Here is a 23809-nt window from a genome sequence, read left to right as displayed (position 1 = left end):
AAGGCAGTGTTTCTCAACCTTGACAATTTTAAGGCATGTGGACTTCAACTCCCAGAATTCCACAGCCAGCATTGCTGGCTGTGGAATTCGGGGAGTTGAAGTCCACATGCCTTAAAATTGTCAAGGTTGAGAAACACTGGTATAAGGTCTCCTGCCTTGAACAGGGGGGCTGGACTAGAAGACCTCTGAGGTCCCATCCGGCCCTATAATTCTATGTTCTATGTTGGCCTTCCATAGCGATTCAACCACGTAGGTAATTTGCAATGGTTAGTCTTCTAGTTCTACATGCCCATTATAGTCATACTTGTTTGTTCTGGGTTCCAATCTCAATTTTTTTTTCCCCTCCAATGTGCCATTATTTTGATCTTCCACACAGAGCACAGTGTATCCCCCAACCTATAGTGCCATGCTTCTCAACCTTGGTAACTATAAGATTCATGGACTTCAACTCCCAGAATTCCCCAGCCAACATGGGGAATTGCCATAGAGACCATGAGCCATCAACAGCGTCCTAATTTCCAGTTCCATTCCAGCAGTGTTACAACATTTAATGGTATAAATACGTGAACCAGTTTTGCCCCTCCCCTCCCTTTGATTGAAAGTCGGAAACGGGAGAAAAGGTATTTTGTCAACGCTGCTAATATTGAATATTCCTGCTTTGACAAAATATGCAGAACTGTCTGGTATTTTTAGAGTTAATTCAGATGACAGAGAAAAGGGAGAGGAAATAACAAACTTGTGACTGCAAGATAAGGGAGGGGTTTAGCAAGAAAAGTTAAGATGCCAGCAAGAGGAATTCAGATTCTGGCATAAACCTCCATGATGTGCCGTCAATTTGTAACACTGGTAATAAAGGCTTTAGGATAAACATGCCTGGAAGTTCTTTGAAGTGTTTCATTAGTCGGAACCATGACACATTTGTTATTCTTTTTTTTTTTTCCTCTTTGATAAACTGGCCAGCCTTGTCTAATTTTGCAATTTAGTGGGCGCTCCATTTCCGAACAGCTCACACCCAGCTGCCCAACCTAATCATTATACAAACCTCGGCCTTTGAAAATTACTCTCCCACAAAGGTGTTAAGAGATGCCAATGTTTTCCCAATGTGATTTTTTTTTTAAAAAAAAAATGCAAATATTTCTCAACCCTTTAAAGAATCGGAAATGGCTTGCTGGCACAAGTTCCCACATGGTCAGTTGCAGAAGGATGACTCCATTTTGAATAAACATGCCTGCCTTTGCATTTGTTACGCATTTGTCAATCAGCAGCAGACTCCGGTTGAGCTCTCTTTCTGTTCCCGTTATATCGAAACAATGACAGTTCCCCCCCTCGCTACTGATCCATAACAAAACTGGACAAATAATGGACACCTTGTTACCAAATAGACCCTCTTTTTATATATGTACATACATAGAAAGGTGATGAGGTTGCTCGGAACGGAAGTCAGGTAAATCTGAAACGGGGCCGAAGGAAACGCAAGTAGCCCAAACTGTAACAGTACTTCTGCGTTACATCAAGGCTTTGCCTATGGTCCAAGTGAGAGTAAGAGGATAGGAGTCTTCCAAAGGGAAAAAAAAAACAATCCTTGATTTTTTGATATTTTGAGCTCCTTACCCCCCTGAAGAAACATTCTGATGTTTGTATTCACGGTAGCATTCGGGCAGGTTGGCACTGCGTGTCAGTCCTGCCCTCACTAACAGGAGGTGGGGAAATATCGTATCTCCATTGGTCAACGCAGCCAGTGACTTTCTGAAGACAGATGGGAATTAACTTTCCACCTCTCTGGGCAGTTTCAACTAAAGTAGCCCAAGTTTATTGCAACAGTCAGTCTTTGGTTTGGATCAGACTTGGTGGCTTGGTGCTGCCTCCCAGCCCATGGTCAAAAGTAGTCCTCTTTTCGGTCAACATCTCCAACATGGCCTTTGGGTTGATGGAACTGTTCCAAATCTTCAGGGTCACCGACCTCGCCTCCATGGTCCTCCTGCAAAGAAAACCGGAAGTAGAAAGAGCGCAGAGAAGAGCAACCAAGATGATTAGGGGACTGGAGGCTAAACCTAAAGAACAGTTACAGGAATTGGGGATGTCTAGTTTAAAGAAAAGGGAGGACTGGGGGATGACATGATAGTGTTTCAATATCTGAGGGGCTGCCAAAAAGAAGAGCACAGCACTTGAAGGCAGGACAAGAAGCAACGGATGGAAATTCATCAAGGAGAGAAGCAACCTGGAACTAAGGAGAAACTTCCTCACAGTTAGAACAATTAACCAGTGGAACAACCTGCCTCCAGAAATTGTGGGTGCTCCAACACTGGAAGTTTTAAAGAAGAGATTAGGCAACCATTTGTCTAGGGCTTTCTGCATTGGACTAGAAGACCTCCAAGGTCCCTTCCAATTTTTTTATTCTCTTTTATTCTATTCTGTTACTCTTCCAATCAATCCCAGAGAGAATCAAATGGACAGCCCTAGCAGACACTTCCTTTGCTTTCTTCCCAAATATCCTGCCTGGGTGTCAAGGTGAGGCAGACAGACCTTGGCTTATTTCCCCAAGTGCCAAAGAGTCGCCCAACTCACAACTCCTTGTCCCCTCGCCTTGCTCAAGGACGGACTGATCCCAGCTGCTTCGCTTTCATAGCCTTTCCATGCTTGGTGCCCTCCAGAAGCTTTGGGAATGATGATTCCACAACCCAGCCAGCACGAGAAGAAAGAACAATCTGAACGATGATGAATGGACACGCGATGGAAGCTGCACGGTTGCCTGACCCTCCTATCTTTGTGGGTGATCGTTGAGAAGATTTGTAACATTAAGCTACCTAAAGGGAATGTTGTCGTCGAGAAATCTGCGACAACCAAGAGAAGGAAAGAACCACGTTCTATTCCAAATTTGCAAGCGTGGTCACCTGGAAAGGGCCCTTACTTGCCCTAAGCAACCAGTCTCGCTTGAAAGCAGATCCGCACTTAGGAAACCTCTACCCATAAACCAGCATGCTCACAGAAAGATGGCCTATGAGAAAAAAAAAAACAGGGGAAAAAAAACCCGCCCAAGCTTCATACAGGATCTTGTTCTTGATCCTCTTGATAATCATCCATTAAACTGTCGGTGGCTTTATTTGGCCGATCAGCTCCCTGGGAAACAAAGCACACACCAAAATACAGTTAGTCACATGAAATGCTAAGAAATAAAGAGGTCTTTAAAATGCCGGGATTGCGATGGCTAAAGGCCAACGGCCTCAGGATCCCCATATGTTTTGACGTGACTGAAAATTCAGCCCAGCCAAACTAAACCTCTTTGAGGCCAAGACATCCCCTTCAAAACTATTTACAACTGAAGGAACCCAAGTAGGCCACGTTCAAACTGTGACACTTTTGTTTTAAATCGGAAAACACCAGAAGCTCCTTTCTCCGGAGGGATCACCAAGGATCCCAGCGCTCTGGATCCCAGTGCCCACCCTGCGGGGGATTCTGCGGTCGGTTGGACTACGAACATCTTCCCTTTTCATGTTGGTGTCTGTGTCCCTCCACCCACCTTCTAAGTCTAGAGGGATAAAACGAACCGGAAGCTTTTCCTTGCTCACAGCGTTCGCCGGCCGATTTGTCTGGCGGGTTTGTTCAGCCGGATCCGTTTTTTCTTCGAAGCCGGGCCGTTCCAGTTCTGCCTCCTCAAACTCATCTTCTCCTTGATTGTTGGGATCCTGAGCTGGATCAGCAACATCTTTAGGTCCCTGAGAGAAGAGGAGGGTCATTTATAAAAGGGGTCAGCCCTTCGAGGTAAAGCCAGGTCAGGAAAGGGACTGTTCGCCACGGATTCCAGTAACACTACTTTAGTGTTGAAATAACAGAATCTCGAAAGCCTGCCAGAGGTTTTGCCCCCATTTAGACCAAATAAAATCAAAGTGGAGTTATTCGAGTGTCTTGGTCACACCTTTCCTATTCAAGGACCGAGGTGTCATTTCTTTTTGTCGGCAGTTCCAGAATATCTTTGTCGAGGTTATCTCTGCTTGTCTTTATAGGCGTCACCTGATGCCTAATGACGTCGAAGCTCACTTTTGTACAGAACGGGTATCTGTAATTTAAGAACTTCTGGTATGGGCATTTTTAAACCATCTCATACGACTCCGCTTTCTCTATTTCCACACCACCCTTCCCTGTTGCTCCAGTTGCCTCTCCCACATTTACTCAAAAGAAAACAAATCAGAATTAAAAGTGACTCTACTCACCCAGAAAAGGGAAGATCATGGAAGGAAAACTTCCACCCCTGTGCTTCATTGTCAGCCCATCAAATACAACCCTCTCATTTTAAAAGGTAAATTATCGGAGGGGGATCCTGAACTCTTGAGACAAATGCAGTATAACGAAATTTAAAGACAGCAAGGGAATCTATTTGTGGTTGTTGGTTTTTTTTTTTGGATAGTTTAGATATAAATGGTAACGGTAAAGGTTTCCCCTGTCTAATTGTATTTGACTCTAGGGGATGTGTGTGTGTGTTCATCTCTGCTTCTTAGTCGAGGGAGCCAGCATTGTCCGAAGACCCTTTCCGTGGCCATGTGGCCAGCGTGACGATATGCCAGGGAACACAGAGCTGGAGCAAGCAACAGGAGCTCAACCCATTGTGCAGCAATTAGGTCTCAAACCGGGGCTGCCCGCTTTCCAGCTGACAATTCCACCTGTTTAACTGCTGAGCCATCGCATCCTCACCTCACAAATTTTAGCCTCGCACATCCTGGTGCCTAGAGTAGCAGTTCTGGGGGGGTTAGGTCCTAAGACCATTTCAGAGGGGGGTCTGCAAAATCAAACATTTTAAAATTTCCAGACATAGCCTACATCAGCCAAAGCTCCTCAAGTCATTTTGAAGAATGTAAAGGGACCCCAAATGTTTGAGAACTGTTGCCCTAGAGAAGCCGGGGAGACTGTTTTAATATATGGTATTGGTTTTAGTTAAAAATATTTCTGTGCCGAAGGAATGTTTGTGTTACCAACGCAAGGCCATATACAACTATGTCCGTAACGCGGATTAATTTCAGTTGTGAAGGGAAAAGAATTTGTCAGTAGTTTATAAAATGTACACCGTTGTGTTGGTGTGTGTGGTGGGGTAGAAATGAATTTCCCTACCCCTTTTTTTTAAATCACGCTAACATCGGTCTATCTGAAGAGACAGACTGAACCAGTCAAACCATGGTTGGTTCCCACCACGCCTTACCCCCTCTCCCTTAGCAAAATACAACGGTGTTTGCATAATGTTCAGCACACAGTGCTTTCTTTAGCAAACTGAATTGGGCAAACACTAAATCCCCCTCCATTTAATTACATTTTGGAACTCTCTACTGGAAAATGTGACGGTTGTTACTAGCATGGATGATTTTGAACAGAGGCTAAAGAAATTGAGAAAGAAAGCTATTAGCTGTTCCAGAGGGCCTTAAATCCTGTTTCTCCCCCCCCCCTCTCAACTGTAGCCCAATGCGACTGCCAGCTGGACTTGGCAGTTCTTAATTCATTTGAAGCCTGAGTTTGCTCCCATCTAAATAACTCCTGAGCATTTCAGAAAAAAATAACCTTTCAGACCTTGCTTTAAATCCCAAGTTGCTTCTTTACACATGGGGAGGAGAAAAGCATCCTTGCTTACCATCTGTTTCTGGATAATTGCTTCCTTCTGTAGGTATGTGTGGTTTTCTTTCTTCATCAGGCCAGCGTCTGAACAAAGCAAAGTCAATAAACATTGGGGGGGGGGAATTAAAAGAGTGGAAAAAAAACTTAATAAGACTTTGCCTACTTCCAGATTTCTTGGCCCAAGCCACCCTACCAGTTTCTTAATGTCTTTTTTCTATTGTTCCTACCATCCAATTTCCAACTGATGTATCTGAGGGTGTGTTGATATTCTTTCTAGTGTTGACATTGCGGTGGCTGGCTCTGTAGTGACCGCCGCTTACCCAGAAAAGCACAGGCGTGCCTGGAATTTAGTTGCTGGAGCTACTGATCATGATTGTCCCAAAGGTGCTTTTTCCAAGAGGCAACTGGACTTTCTTTTTCTTTTGAAGACGTTTCGCTTCTCATCCAAGAAGCTTCTTCAACTCTGACTGGATGGTGGGAGAATGGAAGGATTTATACTCCTTGCAGACAGCTTACATTGCAAAACTAGAGCCACCTGCCTGGGGCCGGTCACATTCCAGAGGAGATTTGCTTTCTCACTGTTCCATTTTCTGCCAGGTCGATGTTCTCTGTAGGTGTTGAGCAGCTTTTATAACTCTCTCTTGGCTTTTTCCATTTTCTGGGCCAGCAGGGCATCTGTCCCTTGTGCCTCTGCCTGGAAGGCTGCTATGGCTTCCACACAGAAGAATGGAGCCACAGTTGAAGAGTTCGTTTCGGACCGCGGAAAGACAACAGCTTGAAATCCCAAATTATTTTAGATTGTAAAGTGGAGGATGTATTGTAAAAGATAGTGTGCTATGTCCTCACAGCAGTTTTTTTTCCCCAAGCTGAGAAGTTACCATATACAAGGACTTCTGCTCCCAGAATTCTCCAACCAGGATGGCCAAGGCTGAGAATTCTGGGAGTTAAAGACCATGCTTCTGGAGATCATCAAGGCTAAATTGTTGGAATAAGAATGAGGATATCTAAATAAGGTCAAGTCCCCTGTCCTGGCTGCCTATGGGTTGACCCTCGCTATGAAGTGAAGACTCAGCTGAAGATGGAACCAAGCACGCACTTTGAGGAAAAGTGAGATATAAATATAACAAAAGAAGCCTTAAAGTCAGCCCAACTTCTGGTATCTTTGGAAACTTGTTCAAGTCCACCTTGGCTCACCTTGAAAAGGTGGAGAAGGACCTTTAGAAGCTGGATAAGATCTACTTGGGCTGTCCCACTCACTACCTGTCCATCTAAGACAGTGTTTCTCAACCTTGACCATTTTAAGGCATGTGGACTTCAACTCCCAGAATTCCACACCAGCATTGCTGGCTGTGGAATTCTGGGAGTTGAAGTCCACATGCCTTAAAATGGTCAAGCTTGAGAAACACTGATCTAAGACAATACATAACAGGACCCCAACCTTATCCTCATAACTCAGACCCCGTTGTATCTTGAAGAAACTCTACACAATTTTCCTCTCCTTCGTCTCTGACAATGGGACCAACCTCGCCACATTTTCAATCCATCCTCTTCAGTCTTACCGGCGTGCAGATCTCTGTCATCTGCTCCTCCTTTTTCAGTTCCCCAGATGGTGTGCCGAGGCCCCCTTGTCTGTGCTTGACTGCCATCTGTCCTGCCTTGCTCAGATACGGTGGCATCCAGTCGATAGCTTTGTGGGTAAGGAAAAACTCTCCCATCGTTCATCTGCAAGTTGCCTTTGCTGACTCTCTCTTGCAAGCTGTGGAGGCAAGCGACCGTTACAAGCACTGTTTTCCCATACCTTTTGGACAATGCCGTGTTTCTTATATCAAAAGTGGTCCCTTAGCGCTCTCTTGGGGTACAGACAAAAGACTTTGTCAACTCTGAGCACAGAAACACTCACTGTTTTCACACAAGGGCTGGGTTTTGAATTAGCCCATTTTCTGGACTCACTCAGAGTTTCTGATTCCTTGTAAACATCAACTGACTGAAAGGGCCGATTCAAACGCTTCCCAAGCAAACCAAGATAAACACCAAATTTAGCATAACTGTGCATATACCAATTGCCAGGGTTTTTTCCCCCCCCCCTCTATGACTTGGTTAAAGGAGTTATGTGAATGCAGCCAGGGAGAACTGAGCACAGGACTGCAGGAGAGAATCTCCAGTTTTCAGATTTTTTTGTTGTTGTTGTGCATCAATATCAAACAATTTTGTGTTTCCTTCTTGGACATACCACAAGAGCTAGAAACAGCCGAATGGATAGAAGGCAAAAACGTGGCCCTGGCTAGGAGATCCTCACAACCTTGAAGCCCACATTTTTATTTCCGTCACCTGCATTTAGGCCAGGAATGTTTGAAATGCGCGTTATTAGCCTTGTTAGCTTTTTTTCCTGTATTTGCTTTCCGAGGATCACAATCTCAGAATAACGGATGGAAGTGGGGGTCCCATCGCTCCTTGCATTTCTTCCACGAGGCCTGATGGGTGGCTGTTTAATTAGAGGCCAGCAGAAGGACATGGCAATTTGGAAGTGCTGCTTAATGCCGCTTAATGAGGGACATTTGAACTAATCTTGGGGTCAAGTGACATAAGGCCAGCAGTGTGCGGTGCATTGCTGCTTTTCTCAACTGGAGTCAAGAGGCGCACACCGGCATTCCTGCAAAGCCTAGTGGTTGTCTGCCAACCCCATAATATTTTTCCCTGCCTCTCCTTCCACTATGCTTTTCTCAACAAGGATATTCTTGAATGTCTGCACTTAGTGCCTAACGGAGCAAGAAGACATTCATCCCAAATACCCTAAAACATCCCCGGGGGGGGGGGGAAATAAAAGATTTGTTGGGAAAGGAGGAAACAAATTTTGTTAAAAGAAGAGGGTCCAAACCCTCCGTGAGCCCAAATCCCAGATCAAAACGCAGACGTCATTTTAATTTTTGTAAAAAAACAAAACTCATTTCACTCTCAGCGCCTCTGTCTTTTAGGCTGGTCTATTTTTAATATTACGTACAGTTCAAGCTTTCATGAACATTGCATTGCATCTTGGCAGTGGCTCAGGGGAAGAACTCTCTTAAGTGAAAAGAAGGCAGAGCTGGAGCGATAACAAGCTTGCAGCTGATCTGAAGAAGGGGAGTAATCTGGGAAAATAACGATGGCCATAGTTTTTACATAGCAACGCTTCAAATATTTGATGCTTGAGTCAAACTGTTTGTCTGCCCTTGCCCAGCGTTAACATTGAGGTCACATAGTATACTAAGCCCTAATGCAGATTGCTTGCTTGTAACTTAGTGTATAGGTAGTCCTTGATTTACAACCACAATTTCTGTTGCTAAGAAAGACATTTGTTAAGTGAGCTTTGCCCCATTTTATGACCTTTCATGCCACAGCTGTTAAGTGAATGAAGGCAGATGTTAAGTTAGTAGCCTGGCTGCTAAGTGCATCTGTCTTCTCTATTGACTTTGGTTGTCAGAAGGTCACCAAAGGTGATCACATCACCCTGGGACACTGCTGTTTGTTTCACAGCAAACCACACCCTGTTGTTTCATAGCCAGACCGGGCCTTTCCATTCAGAAAGAGCAAATACCTCTGCACCTGTTGCTTCTGCTTGTTGGAGAGTTTTTCTTCTGAAACCCGACTTTCCTCCAAAGTGGCTGGATGTTGCCCCCGCGTGTTCTGCCCTGCTTCTGGATCCTGAAATGAAAAAGAGTATAAAACAAGAACTGTGTGGTGTTTAGACCTAATTCTCAATCGTCGGGAAGATTCTAGATCAGTGATTGCCTCTCAGCCTCACCTCCCTTGAAGGGAAGAAGGAAAATTGAACAGAACAGATTTTTCTGCATTATTTGTATGACATGCACAGCCATGACTATTGAACCTATTACTTTGATTTAACCAAACTCATTTAAATGCATTTCAAAGCTACAGAGTGCCAGATCTGGATAGGAGACCCTGAGGAAACTCTAGAGTTGGTGGCTCTATCAAAGGAGACCTCATCAAACCACTTCCATATGCGGCCCCAAAGAGTCAACCCACTGAGCTCAACTCAAAAGAGATGTTATCTTCGCTTAAGAAATCAATAACTATGTTTTTATTCAACCAGACACCTTGGAATGGTAGCAAGGAGGCCAACATTCATATGAAAAGCTTGATGGAGGCATAAATCCTATCCCAACAACGTCATGTCCTCAATTTCTAAGTCTCCATGGCTTGCAGGGAAGTGTGGTGTAGAAGGGTGCTATCTTAGCAGCACCTAATGGAAGCTGTCCATGGTGCTGATGGACTTGACTTCGTTAGTCCACTCAACTTGGCTTCTGTGATTCTGTCTGTCCAAGTTTATTTAACTTAGTTTATGCTTGGACCAAAAGCATGTGAATATTCTCACCTGGTTCTGCACACTATTCATCATCCGGGTGTAACGAACCATGGGTGCATCTTTATGCTGGGCTGGTGGCTGAGCTGCAAAAGGCAAATTAACTTCCTTAGGTGGGGCCAGTTGACCAAACAGCTTGTCCCCTTGGGGTCTGGCTCCATTGTTATGTGAAATACGGTTTTCGTGCACCAGGTTCTCTTCTTGACGTTTGATCCCAGGGGGTGGAATGGCAAAAGAGTTCCCACCTGGAACCACAGCTTGGTCCTGAGGTCCCAAAGGTGCTTTAATGCCATCGCCCTTGGAAGCCTAGAAAGGGGAGCATAAAGTAGACTTGAGAAAGACTGTCCAGGAAAAAAAACAAGTGTTGGCGTGATAGAGTGTCTCGGCTGAAGGTTCCCGCAAAGACTGGCAAACTCCTCCTCCATAAAACTCCATTCTGTTCTCCTTTTCCAGGGCCCGTGAATCAAATCCAATTCTTTTTGAGCTCTTCTGCTGACTTTCGGTCTCCTCTTTTCATCGTTGCTCCTGCTCTAAACCTTGGGGTTTCCCCAGTCCTGCTGATCATGTTTTGGCTCCATAAACAATTCAGATTTGGAGAAAGATGTCTTCTAAAATACGGGCTGGCATTGATGGACTGGGCTACTAACGGGGACGAGATGTTGGAACCACACCAGATTAGCCCTTAAGGATTTGTCTCTTGTCTAGCACAAGTCTAAGCCTCGTAACTCACCGTGACATCTCTGCCAAATTTATGAGCAGCTCAGGTTTGTTAAATAACCTGCCCATCATCTCCTGTTTATTTATTACAGTGACATGTCTCCTGTCTTCCCGTGCAACTTACAAATCCTCCCCCAGATGTACATAGTGGAAAAAAAAAATGGCAATGAAATGAGAACATTACAGGCCACCACAATGTATCCTACAGAGTGCCAAGAAAGGGGATGGTGTTGGGGGAGAGAAAATACATCTGGAAGAAATGGACTTTGTCACTGCTTTCTCTAAGGTCAGCCTTGAACCTTCTTCACCTTCTGCAATGAAGCAGGCCAAAACTGGAGAGAAGGCATTTCTGGCCCTCGGCTGATTTCAACTCCGGCAAACATCCGGAGGATACTGGCCCCAGCTTTATTGAGACTGCTGTTCCCCAAATTAGCCAGGGGCCAGCGTGGAATTTCAACCTCTTTGAATCTGAATTGCTTTCTTACATGATGGATTTGTTTTCCAAGCTGGGTCAGCAGCACTTTGCTACAAACAAACTGCCTCCCAAGCAGTTTGGTGGGTGAGCAGTGGAGAAACAGAAGTAGGTGTTGTTTTAGCCTAATTCTTTGCTTATTCACAAAATCGTGGCTGGTTCTAGAAAAAAAAGGAAGCTGGGACCAGCCTGACATTTCAAAGCAAGTGGTCAAACCTTTGGAAGGGAACTTAAAATGGGAATATTGTACCATGGGTCTAGCAAACTGCAACACGCTCGATCCCGGAGGCCGACCATAACGCTGTGGCATCTGCTGCTCTTTGGCTGTTCCTGCATCCTTAAAACTTGGCATCTTCTGAAAGGTTTCCTTGAGTTTCCGGAACTCTTCCATCTGGACCTGGAGGGAGAGCGAAGAAGAGGCTGTCCACAAAATTCCCAAAGTTTTAGATCTTGCTTCAGAAGAGACCTATTAGATCACGCCATGGATTCCCTGAGTCCCTCTAGGGCAGGGGTAGGCAACCTTGGCTCTTTTATGACTCGTGGACTTCAACTCCCAGAATTCCTAAGCCAGTATGGGGGAACTATGGCCCCTTCATGACTTGTGGACTTCAACTCCCAGAATTCCTGAGCCAGCATGGGGGAACAATGGCTCCCTTCATGACTGGTGGGCTTCAACTCCCAGAATTTCTGAGCCAGCCTGGCTCAGCTTGGAAACCTCTCCCTTTCCCCTCAGCATGGCCGGCTCAGGAATTCTGGGAGTTGAAGTCCACGAGTCATAAAAGAGCCAAGGTTGCCTACCCCTGCTCTAGGGAATAAAGCTGCTGAGACTGATCGTTTTTTCTTCGTACCGTTCCCCCACAGCAGTTATCCAGGCCCCCAAGTTGTCCTTGATCTGCCTTTCCTCCCCAAATTTCTCTAACCACTTTCAGAAGCCATCTACCAGAATGGTCTTCCTATCCAGTGGCAGTGAGTCCCCCAGGTTAAGGAAAGCGGCCTTTCCTTTGGAGTGTCCCCCGTTGCCCATCTGCTATCTCGGGGAGAGTTATCTTATGTTAAGGGAGACCCTTCTTGCTAGCTTTGGCTATGCTAGCGGTGGACCATGGGAGCTGAGGTTCAGCACCTCCAGACAGGGCCAAGGGCTTTCACGGAGGACCGAGCATGGAGTTACCTGAGCATTGAGGAGCTGCGAGTGAACATCCTGGTGAGCTTTGCGAAGTAGTTTGCTTTCCTCCCTTAGTTTAAAAATAGTATCTAGAAGTTCAATTCAATTCGGTTAAAAGGCATTCTCCCTTCTTTCACGCCCCCCCTCTTCCTGCTAGAGGGGTTCAGATACCATCTTTAAGAGGGGCACCCCCTTGCAACCCTGGGCTCAGTTCAGAGCCGGGAGAGCCCTCTCTGGCCTCCCCACCTTGTAATCCCACCACCTCATTCGCCTTCTCCCTCTGCAACTGGGAATACTTCTGGCTGTGAGTCTCCACCGCCTTGCGATGCTCCAGTTTCAGCCCGTTGTGTTGGAGCTGCAGGTCCAAAAACTGCTTCTTGACTTCTTCGTGTTGGTTCTGGGGAGAAGCAGACCAAAACAGGGGAGCAAACCCTATAGCAGTGGTTCTCAACCTTTTTAATGCCGTGATCCCCAGCCGGTCGTAAGTCGAGGACTACTCAACCGGTCGTAAGTCGAGGACTACTCAACTGGTGCAGCACCGTTTGCAGAAGGGGACTTTTGGCGGGCTCAGCAGGGCAGAGACAGCCTGGACCATTCCTACTGGCTTTTGAAAGCCAATAGAATTAGACTCTATTCAAGAGAGTCTATTCTATTGGCTTTCAAAAGCCAATAGAATAAAAGGGAGCAGCACAGCTAAGGAAAAGGGGGAAAAAATGGCGGACTGCGTTGTTTGGCGACCCCTGTGAAATGGTCATTCGATCCCAAATGGGGTCCCGACCTACAGGTTGAGAACCACTGCCCTAGACAGAAGGCAGTGTCTCATTTCTGCCTTTCCAACATTTCACAATTTATACTGCGTACTTTTATCTGTTCTTCCTAAGCCCAACTGGGCGGGTTCAGATGAAAAGCAGAGTCCAAGCTACAGGCAGTCCTCGACTTAACAATCGTTTGTTTGGTGACCATTCAAAGTTACAACGGCAGTGAAAAAAGTGAGCTATGACTGTTTTTCACACTTATGACCGTTGCAGCATCCCCATTGTCACGTGGTTAAAGTTCGGACGCTTGGCAACTGACTTGTATTTATGACTGTTGCAATGTCCCAGAGTCATGTGATCCTCTTTTGCGACAATCTGACCAGCAAAGTCAATGGGGAAGGTTATGTTATTAACTTAACAACTGCAGCCACTCCCTTAACTACTGCGGAAGGGCATAAAATGGGGCGAAACCCCACTTAACAAATGTCTCACTTAGCAACGGTGAGCTCAATTGTGGTTGCAAGTTGAGGACCACCTGTATTTAAGTACAGTAGCAGCCAGAGAGGATTTCCACCCTAAAGGAATAAAATCCAGTTGGGGAGAGAAAAAAAAAAGTAGGATTGCAATTCTTCCTGTAAAAGAACTTGCTGGGTTCAGATTCTCACGGAACCGGGCACGTTTTGTCTTTCTTACATCTTAATGTGTACTTATCCAACTGAGCCCATTTTGCAACTGGTTCTGGGGCCGGTTTCTAATTTAAGCCGAACACGCTGATCCAGGAGATTCGTTGAAGTCTCTCCTCCCTGAGTGAGTCTTGGGGAAAGGCACGCAGGGCTGCAGCCACTGCTCCATCAAGCAATGCTGACATATAATCGATACCCCGATGGCATGACGCAATGGCGCAGTGCTACTTAACATGGCCAAGTTTACAAGCAAAATAATTGCTGCTTTTACTTGAACAGCAGGAGGGGGAGATTTATGGGGTCTTACTGGCCTGGCCCGTTTCTATCCATGGATCCTCCAGCGTGTTGGTTGGTGCGCAGGGATTGCGTGTGTGTGTGTGTGTGTGTGTGTGTGTGTGTGTGTGCTAAATTGAATGAGGTAGGAATATTTGCCATTCTGGCTCTGCTTGATTGCAGTGTTCCTCATTGTTTCTGCAACCCCCCTGTGGTCTGTGGCAATTAGCAAAGGATAATTAGAGTTGCCAACATTAGTCAGATCCTGTGGTTTTAAAATCCCTTTGTTCCCAAAGTGGTTGAGCTGTCCAGTGTTGGAAACAGGAGGCTCCGTTCGACAGACTCCTGTTCTTATCCCAGGCAGGGCAGCAAACCTCTGATTAATAAAGAGTTTGAAGAAACCTAGCTTATCTCAGGTTTGAATTGTGGGTACCTGAATGCTGTTGAAAAACAAGATGCTGGATTACATTGCCCTGAATGGTGCTCTCCAGTGCATGTCTAGATAGCCAGAGTCTACCCAGACTAGCCTAATTTATAAGTACAAGACGAAGAAGCCTTACCTTCAGTATCTTGTGCTGTGAACTTAAGGCACCATATCTGTTCATAGAATCTTGCTGCAGTGAGAAAATCACAATCACAAGGATTGCAACTAATGGTGCAAATAATTCACTACTGTCTCTTAAACATTGCATGAACCCCCCTCCTCAACTCTCCAGCTGGGTTTGCATCGCTTAATGGCCTTCAACTGAATGTTGCACCTAGTCTTGAATTAACCCCCTCCCAAACTCACACAGTGCATCGAATCACCCTCTGAGCAGATAAGACTAGAATCTTCTAACTTACCAAGATTCCCTTGCAGGTTCAAGAAAATCAAACTTAACCCATTAAAAATACAACTTCTTGGTCTACGTATTGTGTGAACACTCTCTCTTTATTAAGGACAACTTTAAATCCTGCCACAAAGATGCAAAGATGACAGTGGCTGGATAACTTGGTTTTGCACACTGAATTTCCCAGTTTCCCTTTCCGACAACTCAAGTAAGGATGGGTTAGCAAAAGAAGAGAAAATATTCTTTGGAATCCAGCATGCCTCGGATCTAGACCAGTCCTCTAAAACTTTCTCCTTCCCTTTCTTAAACACACATATGCCCTCCAAAGGGATCCAGTTTTACCTACCTTTTCTTTATTGAGTGCTTCCTGAGCCTCCAGTTTGTATACTAAAAAATCTACAAGGCAAAGCAGAACAAAAAAAGAACATAAAAGTAAGGAAAGAATGGAGAAATCAGTGAGATGCAGCTTTACTGAAATTTGGTTTACCTTGCCGAGAAGTTGATGAAGTTAATAGGATGGAATGTCCCTACTATTTAAACAGAATAATTCCTGGACAAGCAAGTAAAATTTTAGTCTAATAATACCCATTTATGAGCGGTTACTGGAATGCACTGCATTCCTGGGAGTTATCAAGTAAGGAACTGGAGAACCCAGTGGATGAATCTTAATGGAAGATTTAGCATGTATACATTTCCATACATTTCATATTATGACGACTTAAAGACCAGTATTTACATCCACTAGATACCCATATATGCCTTTTTAGGGTAGCATCGTTGGTTCAGTACCACTGCAGCATTAAAAACCCAACAGCCGTTTATAGGAAGCGTGCATCCTCCAAAGCAACTTTCTTTGAGACACAAGTAATTTTGCCCTTGCATTTTGTCCTGGAGGATTCATCGTTTTAATAACTGACTAGGTTCTTTGGGATCTTGCAACTAACAGGAAAGGATTTTATAATTTCTAAATCATGACCGTTACTAAAGTTCTTAAGTCAGTTCTTCCATGGTCTAAAAATGAGCTGCTTGCTTTTTCTTTATCTGTACGATTATTTTACAATCACAAGTGCCCTTCCAGTGAAAGGGCTAGTAATCTGGACCGCATAATGTCTGCTTGATTTCTTTTTTTCTTCGTCTTCTATTTTTAAGGTAAGGCTCCCTCAAGACATACACAGTTCCTGGTAACCACCTGGATATTATCTAATTATCCTGGCAGCCCAAGAGAAATGCTTTCTTCCAGTTGTTTAAACACCTTTACACTCTATTCTCCAGCATCTGCTTGTGCTCCTTTGTAGTTCAACTTCTGGAAACAGAATCGACCAATATCAGATGTGCTCAGGTGAGGGCCTGGATTTTGTAGCACGAAAAAGCAATTCAATGCTGCAACAATTTCCATGAAAAAGCAATTCAATGCTGCAACAATTTCCAGGACTGAGACCTACTTTTCTGAGTTTTGACAATGCAACCCCATCGAGCTGTTGGAGAGCTTTGTTGTACCCCATAATTGGTGACTCATCTGGAATTCTAGGATTTGTACCTAGCCCTTCTGCCATCAGCTTTTTAGATAACCCTGGCCCTAAATCCAGGAGTGTCCAACTTTGGCAATATTTGGATTTCAACTGGCTGGGGAATTCTGGGAGTTGAAGTCCACAAGACTCAAAGTTGCCAAGGTTGGACACCCCCGCCCTAGATTATCGTATGAATTCTTCACGGCCAGACAAACTTAGCCATCATTCTGCTAAAGAGGCACAGAAGATATTTTGTGACCTGGACAATTCTGTCCTGCAAGATTTCGCTATTCATTTCTGCCTTGTGACCCATGGAACCTGCCTCTGTCTGCTTAAATGTCAAGAATTCAATCATACTGGAACTGATCATGATCTGAGATGAAAAACCCACCTTCTTTTGTTTTCTTGTGCTCGCTGCGTTCTTTCTGCAAGGAACGTTCCAGACGGGATCTGTGTTCGTAAACGACTGCAACCGAGTTGAAAAGAGAAGTGCACGGAATAACAAACAAATACAGTTCTATTTCTTTTTTTTAAAAAAAATACGAGTCCAGTTTGCTTCAGAAAATGAATTACCTGAAATCTCCATCCATCAAATTCAGCAAATACAGTTACTTAATGAATAATGAAGAATTATTATTCCTGCCTGCCCCATAGCGATTAAGGATCAGAATTTTGCTGGAAAATAAAAAAGCAAAATGCTAATCTAACGATGAGGAGGATAAAGATAACTGCACCAGAACTGCTCCCCTATTCAGCTCATTCAAAGCAAAGGAATTATATATAAGAAAAAATATAAAGTTTGACCCACTGGATTAAGAAACCACATCCAGGGTTGCTTTAATAGTTAATCAAACCTGCACTGTATTTTTAGTTTACTGTCTTAGTCTTTTAGCCTTTATGTTTCATTTAAACCCCGGAATTTTTGCCACCAAAATTACAGCCAAAAGTTTGGGGATTTTTAAGAGATGTTGCATTAACAGGGGGATAGAATCAAGATCACGTGAAGTATTAATACCACTTTACAAGGCCTTGGTAAGGCCACACTTGAAATACTGCATCCAATTTTGGTCACCACGATGTAAAAAAGATGTTGAGACTCTAGAAAGAGTACAGAGAAGAGCAACAAAGATGATCAGGGGACTGGAGGCTAAAACATATAAGGAACGGTTGCTGGAATTGGGTATGTCTAATTTAACGAAGAGAAGGACGAGGGGGGACACGATAGCAGTGTTCCAGTATATCAGGGTCTGCCCCAAAGAAGAGGGAATCAAGCTATTCTCCAAAGCACCTGAAGGCAGGACAAGAAGCAACGGAGGGAAACTCATCAAGGAGAGAAGCAACCTAGAACTAAGGAGAAACTTCCTGCAGTGAGAACAATTAACCAGTGGAACAACCTGCCTCCAGAAGCGGTGAATGCACCAACACTGGAAGTTTTCAAGAAGAAACTGGACAGCCATTTGTCCGAAATGGTATAGGGTTTCCTGCCTGAACAGGGGGTTGGACTAGATGACCTCCAAGGTCCCTTTCAACTTTATCATCATTATTATTATTGCTTAGGATAGCTGCACCTTTGGAAGACCTGAAAAACCAGATTAGGGACAGATGGTCTTATCTAGGTGGTTGCTAAGAGTGGATAATGACTTGATGGCACATAAAACGAAATGGGAAGTTGACTTTGGCAAGCACTCCCAATGCAGCCTGAAATTAGATGGTGACCTAACACAAAAAGCTTCTGTCCTCAGCCAGCTACAGTTTGCACGTGGCACTAGAGGTTGTTGCTTTTACCTCTGAGTTTTAAAAAAAAAATGGAGACGGCTTCCTTGCCGTTCTTCTTTTTTTCCATCCGCTAAGCCAAAACAAGACCGAGACCTCTTTCAAAACCTGGATATTTAACAATGGTGTTTTGTAAGCTCGAAAAGGGAGTTGGGCCTTTTGCAAAGTTTGGTTTGTTTGTTTGTTTAAAAAAAAAAAAACCTGATCAAATTTTGATAGCCTGGCAGGGAAACAGAACAGTTGAATCAGATCTGAAGTTTCAGAGAACATTTGGCAGCAGCACCCTAAGGACTAGAAACATGCCAAAATGAAAGCTTTGTGAGGCAAGAGGGGGGAATGTGGCAGACCAGGCTACTGCTGGTAAGTTTTTCCACATTTCATGCCAGGCACGCATCTTTTTTTGAGCACTCAAAACATGCTCAGAGTATTCCCATTTCTACAGCCTCCATCCAACCTGCACATTGCATGGTTCTCTTTTGATGAGAAGCAGCAGGAGATCCTCCTGAGAAAAAGCCCACACGCTCTTCAAAATTCAGGAGGCGAGAGAGGCTTTCCTAGGATTTTGTAATGAATGAATTTGCATCCCGCCTTTATTATTTTTACAACTCACTCAAGACAGCAAACATATCCAACACACCTTCCTCCTCTTGTTTTCCACACAACAACCCTTTGAGGTGAGTTGGGCTGAGAGAGAGTGCTTGGCCCAGCGTCACCCAGCTGGCTTTCGTGCTAAGGCGGGACTAGAACTCCCAATCTCCTGGTGATTGGCCCAAAGGCACCCAGCTGGTTTTCATGCCTAAGGCGGGACTAGAACTCAGAGTCCCCTGGTGATTGGCTCAAAGTCACTCAGCTGGCTTTCATATTAAGATGGAACTAGAACTCCCAATCTCCTGGTGATTGGCCCAAAGGCACCCAGCTGGTTTTCATGCCTAAGGCAGGACTAGAACTTCCAGTCTCCTGGTGATTGGCCCAAAGTCACCCAGCTGGCTTTCATGCTAAGGCAGGACTAAAACTCCCAATCTCCTGGTGATTGGCCCAAAGGCACCCAGCTTGTTTTCATGCCTAAGGCGGGACTAGAACTCACAGTCTCCTGGTGATTGGCCCAAAGGCACCCAGCTAAGGCTAAGGCAGGACTTGAACTCACTGTCTCCCTCTTTTTAGCCTGGTGCCTTAATCATTATACCAAACAGGCTCTCTCTGTGGATGGGGGGGGGGCTTTGTGATAATCCAGCCCCCACTTTTTACTTTACAGCTAGAATTGCATTTTCACCTGCATGCTCCCCCAACCTCAGTATTAGCAGCAGGTTTTCTTTACAACGAGGCGAGGTTTTCACAACAAGCTAGAGTATAGACTAAGTAAAAAAAAAAACCGGGTTGTTTCATTGGCGGTGTGTTGTGTTGTACAAGCCCAGCCTTGTGAAGACACTGTGGATGAATGAGGCCTTCCTTTAAAGCTCCAACATGATTGTTTTCTTTCGGCACCGTCCGGTGATGTGGACGTTACCTGTTTCGTTAACTCGGGTCTTCTGCCTTGCACGACACGCAAAAAAAAAGCGTTGTGGCGTTTGAAGAATCCGGTTTATAGGCAAAATATTAACTTGGTGGCCGGTTTTGCTGCGAGGGATTAGCCTGGAAAAGCTGGACAGCCTTTTGGTAGGGTTTTTGCTCAAGCTCAACTGGATCTGAAAAAAATAGGCTTTTGAGGGTCTCTGCGGATCTATTCTAGGAAACAGCTGGAAAAGCAGGCCAAGGCTTTCCAACCAGAATGACCGGAACTGGCACTCGGCCAGAATTTCTGAACGGAGAGCCAAGTCCTGTGCCAAGCAAGCAAACATAAAAACACTGCACAAACTAGCAGGCTGAAATAAACACGCGGATGTAAGCAATGGGTCCCAAGGATTTTCAGGTCATGTTTCTAGTCCTCGTGGCTGGGAATACAGGCTTCGAATAAAATGGGGGCCACTTTGAAGGGGAGAGAAGATGGCAGAACTTCTGTTTACACTCCCACCCCATAATATTAGAATTTGGCTAATGGGCAGCAACAAGTCTTCCATTTAATAATAATGTTACAAAACCCACACCGTAGGGCAGGGCAAGCTGGCTGAGGAATTCTGGGAGTTGAAGTTCCACAAGTCCTAAAGGGGCCAAGTTTGAAGACCCCCCCTGCCCTAGGGGGGAGACAGCTTAACCTTTCAGACAGGAAGAGAGTTCTGCAGGATTTGGAGACAGAAGGAAATCCTCTTTCAATCAGCAGACAGACAACTGTGGAATTTGCTCCCAAAAAGGCCGTTTGCGTAACTACTGCGCATCACACCCTGACTTAGCCAAATTGAAACGCAATCCACATTTCGCCTTTCCACACTGCACGAACCGGGCCAACACATTACGTCTGTCTTTGGTGAGCTGCACATGGCACAAACCCAGCCGTCGTGATTGCAATTGGCCGCGATTTAGGGTCCACGAAGGAGACGGCTGCCCCGCTTGTTTTCAGTCGGACATTTTGGGAAAGGGCACCACCAGGTGCTGAGAATGATAACTCAATTGGACTTTGGTTTTCTATTAAGCCATATCAGGTGGGAAGACATGAGCTTACAACCATTTATGTACTGTTGTGCGGCTGGGGGGGGAAAAAAAAGACCGTTTTTCACAAGTATGACCCCACGGTCACGTGATCAAAAGTGGGGTGCTTGGCGACCGCCGCGATGGTTGCAGCATCCCGGGGTCATGTGATCCCCCCTTTTTTGTGAGCTTCTGACCAGCCAAGTCAGTGAGGAAGCCAGGTTTCACTCCACAACTGCAGTGATTCACTTAATGGCTGTGGCAGGGGAGGTCGTAAAATGGGTCAAAACTCACCTAAGGGTCTTGCTCAATTTCGGCCGTACGTCGAGGACTCCCTGTACTGTCGTTATGGGGATTTGGGATCCAAAGGCTAGGTTAGAAAGCCTTCCCCAGCACTCCTCTCTCCACCTTCTCAATCACCCTGACTTTCTTTGCTTAGAAATCCGTGTTTCTCAACCTTGACCATTTTAAGGCATGTGGACTTCAACTCCCAGAATTCCACAGCCAGCATTGCTGGCTGTGGAATTCTGGGTGTCGAAGTCCACAGGCCTTAAAATGGTCAAGGTTGAGAAACACTGGCTTAGATGATGTCCCAGAGCAATCACAGGGTTCTCGTGGTGGCCAAAGGCTGGCCTGGATGAACCTTTGGGCCCATTCTTACTTTTCGAATGCCAGGATAGGCGAGATGGTGCCCACGGGCAGACCCTCCCCGAAAGATTCCTCTCATAGCGCCTTTATCCTCCAGCCCTGCTTTCACTTTCCTTTTAGAGTCATTTAAGGCTGAAAGGGGGGGGGACTGGGAGGCAGTTCCCCAAAAAGACAGCCCCCTCCCTCCCTTCGTTCCCCATCTTTCTCCTCCCTTCCTCCCTCTTTCCTAAAGTAAAAACTATGCAAATCTTCCTTCCTTCCTTCCTTCCTTCCTTCCTTCCTTCCTTCCTTCCTTCCTTCCTTCCTCCCTCTCTTTCCTAAAGTAAAAATTATGCAAATCTTTCTTTCTCCTTTCTTCCTTTCCTTGTTCTCTCCTCCCTTCCTCCCTTTCCTAAAGTAAAAACTATGCAAATCTTCCTTCCTTCCTTCCTTCCTCCTTGGTCTCTCCTCCCTTCCTCCCTCTCTCCCTTTCTTTCCTAAAATAAAAACTATGCAAATCTTTCTTTCTCCTTTCTTCCTTCCTTCCTTCCTTCCTTGTTCTCTCCTCCCTTCTTCTCTCGTTCCCTTTCTTCCCTAAAGTAAAAACTATGCAAATCTTTCTTTCTCCTTCCTTCCTTCCTTCCTCCTTGTTCTCTCCTCCCTTCCTCCCTCTCTCCCTTTCTTTCCTAAAGTAAAAACTATGCAAATCTTTCTTTCTTTCTCCTTCCTTCCTTCCTTGTTCTCTCCTCCCTTCCTCCCTCTCCCCCTTTCTTTCCTAAAGTGAAAACTATGCAAATCTTTCTCCTTTCTTCCTTCCTTGTTCTCTCCTCCCTTCCTCCCTTCCCTAAAGTAAAAACTATGCAAATCTTTCTTTCTCCTTCCTTCCTTCCTTCCTCCTTGTTCTCTCCTCCCTTCCTCCCTCTCTCCCTTTCTTTCCTAAAGTAAAAACTATGCAAATCTTTCTCCTTCCTTCCTTCCTTCCTTCCTTCCTTCCTTCCTTCCTTCCTTCCTTCCTTCCTTGAGGGTCTTATCCAAGGTTACCTTCCCCACCTGATCCTCCTACCTGGAAATGCTGGGGTGGGGGAGAGGATGTCAAGCTGACATCCTGGGAGATTCCTACTCAATTAGTAGCCTCAGGCCCCTCTGACTGTCTCACTTGGAAAGGGAGCTCCGGGGCTGGAGCTCTGACTTCATCCCACTGTGGCAAGACTAAGGAAGGCAGCCCATGTGGGGAGGGAGGGAGGCAACTTCCCGGCAGATGGATACTTAGGGGGGAGGGGGAAAAAACACAACAGCAACCCCGCACACACCCTGAACCCCAGCTTCCCCCCCCCCTCACCTTGCAGCTGGGCCGAAAGGGCTTCCTGTTGCTGTCTGAATTTGGAGGCTGAGCCTTCGGCGGCCTTGACCTTCTGCTGGAGGTGGCTGTAGAGGAGCACGCCGGAGCCCAGGCAGGCCAGCGCCAAGAGGCAAAACCCCGTCTGCAAAAGACCTTTCTGCCTTCTGCCACAAAGGGCAGTGCCCATCTTGGAAACCGGTGGAGACTTTCCCCCCTTCTCTCTTTCCTTTTTTTTTTTTTCTTTCTTTCCCCTTCCGTTGGTCTTCTTTCTCACCAGTCTGCCATCTGGCTTGAACTCCGGGGCCGGCGAGGAGAGAAATGCTCTTTTCCTTTAAAGGGGTTTGAAAATAGAACTTGTCCAGTCTTCTTTCTCCCGGGTGGCAGGCCGGGCAATTCTCACCCCCTGTGCCCGGAGGAAAAGGAAAAAGGCATTGGTTGGCTTCAGTCAAAAAAGTATCTCTGGCCAAGCTTTGGAGTTGAGGAAGGAGGAAAAAAAAACAAAAAACAGAACAGAAAAATGGAAGGAGCTTCTTTTTTTCTCTCTCTCTTCTAAAATATTGGCTCCTTAGCTGGAATGTTCTCTCTCTCCCCCTCCCTCACCCAGGCACCCAGATCCAGGTGTGCAAATAAAGCTCCAGGAACTTTGGGGCTGCAGAAGAGGAGTTGGTTGCTTTGTTTGTTTGTTTAAAAAAAATAAAAAAAAAAATTAGAAAGTGCCAGTCCGAACAGAAGCTAGCAACCAGGGAAGATAAAAGTTTCTTGGCTGCTGGGATCCATAAGCAATTCTTTCTGGTGGGAGACACGGGAAGCAGAAGAAAGAAATTCCGTTTCTAAAGGGGTTTTTTGGGGAGGCTGCTTACTCTTCCCACCCCCTCGGCCAGTCTCAGTTCAGTTTGCCACAGGAGAAGGAGAAGGAGAAGAAGAAGAAGAGGGGCTGAAGGGGAAAAATAGGAAACCCACCGGGATCCTCTCCCAGGCTGCTGCGTTCCTTCCTTAGATGGCTGGAGCCCCCAGCGAGGGCAACTTGGGCGGAGGGGGGCAGCGAAAGCGTGGAAGGCAGGCAAAAGAGAAGGAAAAACAGTTTGGCAGTTTGGAGAAGGGAGCAAAGGATGCGGAGCTGGGCGGAGCTGAACTAGGAAGGAAAGGGGAGGCGGTGGGA

General features: G+C 45.6%; 1 protein-coding gene across 5 annotated transcripts; it reads right to left on the bottom strand.

Annotated features, from left to right (window-relative positions):
- Window positions 1-1371: 1371 nt before the first annotated feature.
- On the bottom strand, window positions 1372-23766 carry LOC120318989 (Golgi integral membrane protein 4-like). 5 transcript variants are annotated; one of them, XM_039367238.1, is made up of 15 exons: window positions 23611-23763; window positions 22651-23053; window positions 16744-16818; window positions 15191-15240; window positions 14575-14628; window positions 12550-12700; window positions 12310-12392; window positions 11392-11538; window positions 9965-10258; window positions 9167-9273; window positions 7155-7351; window positions 5612-5679; window positions 3546-3713; window positions 3046-3117; window positions 1372-1978 (listed from the first exon to the last, which is right to left on the bottom strand). In XM_039367238.1, the coding sequence occupies exons 2-15, from the start codon at window positions 22835-22837 to the stop codon at window positions 1877-1879; spliced, it is 1755 nt and encodes a 584-aa protein (XP_039223172.1). In that variant the 5' UTR covers window positions 22838-23053; window positions 23611-23763; the 3' UTR covers window positions 1372-1876. The 5 variants fall into 5 exon arrangements, with proteins under 5 accessions (XP_039223172.1, XP_039223174.1, XP_039223171.1 ...); XM_039367240.1 differs by lacking the exons at window positions 22651-23053; window positions 23611-23763 and adding an exon at window positions 19630-21151 and having other exon boundaries at window positions 9965-10038; window positions 10198-10258; XM_039367237.1 differs by having other exon boundaries at window positions 22651-23766.
- Between the last annotated feature and the right edge of the window lie 43 nt (window positions 23767-23809).

The sequence above is a fragment of the Crotalus tigris genome, unplaced genomic scaffold, assembly GCF_016545835.1.
Source record: "Crotalus tigris isolate CLP2741 ecotype Arizona unplaced genomic scaffold, ASM1654583v1 scf7180000020588.15403103151:6194809, whole genome shotgun sequence".
Lineage (NCBI taxonomy): Eukaryota > Metazoa > Chordata > Lepidosauria > Squamata > Viperidae > Crotalus > Crotalus tigris.
Note: the sequence above shows the minus strand (reverse complement) of the source record. Positions and strands in the feature narration are given on the sequence as shown.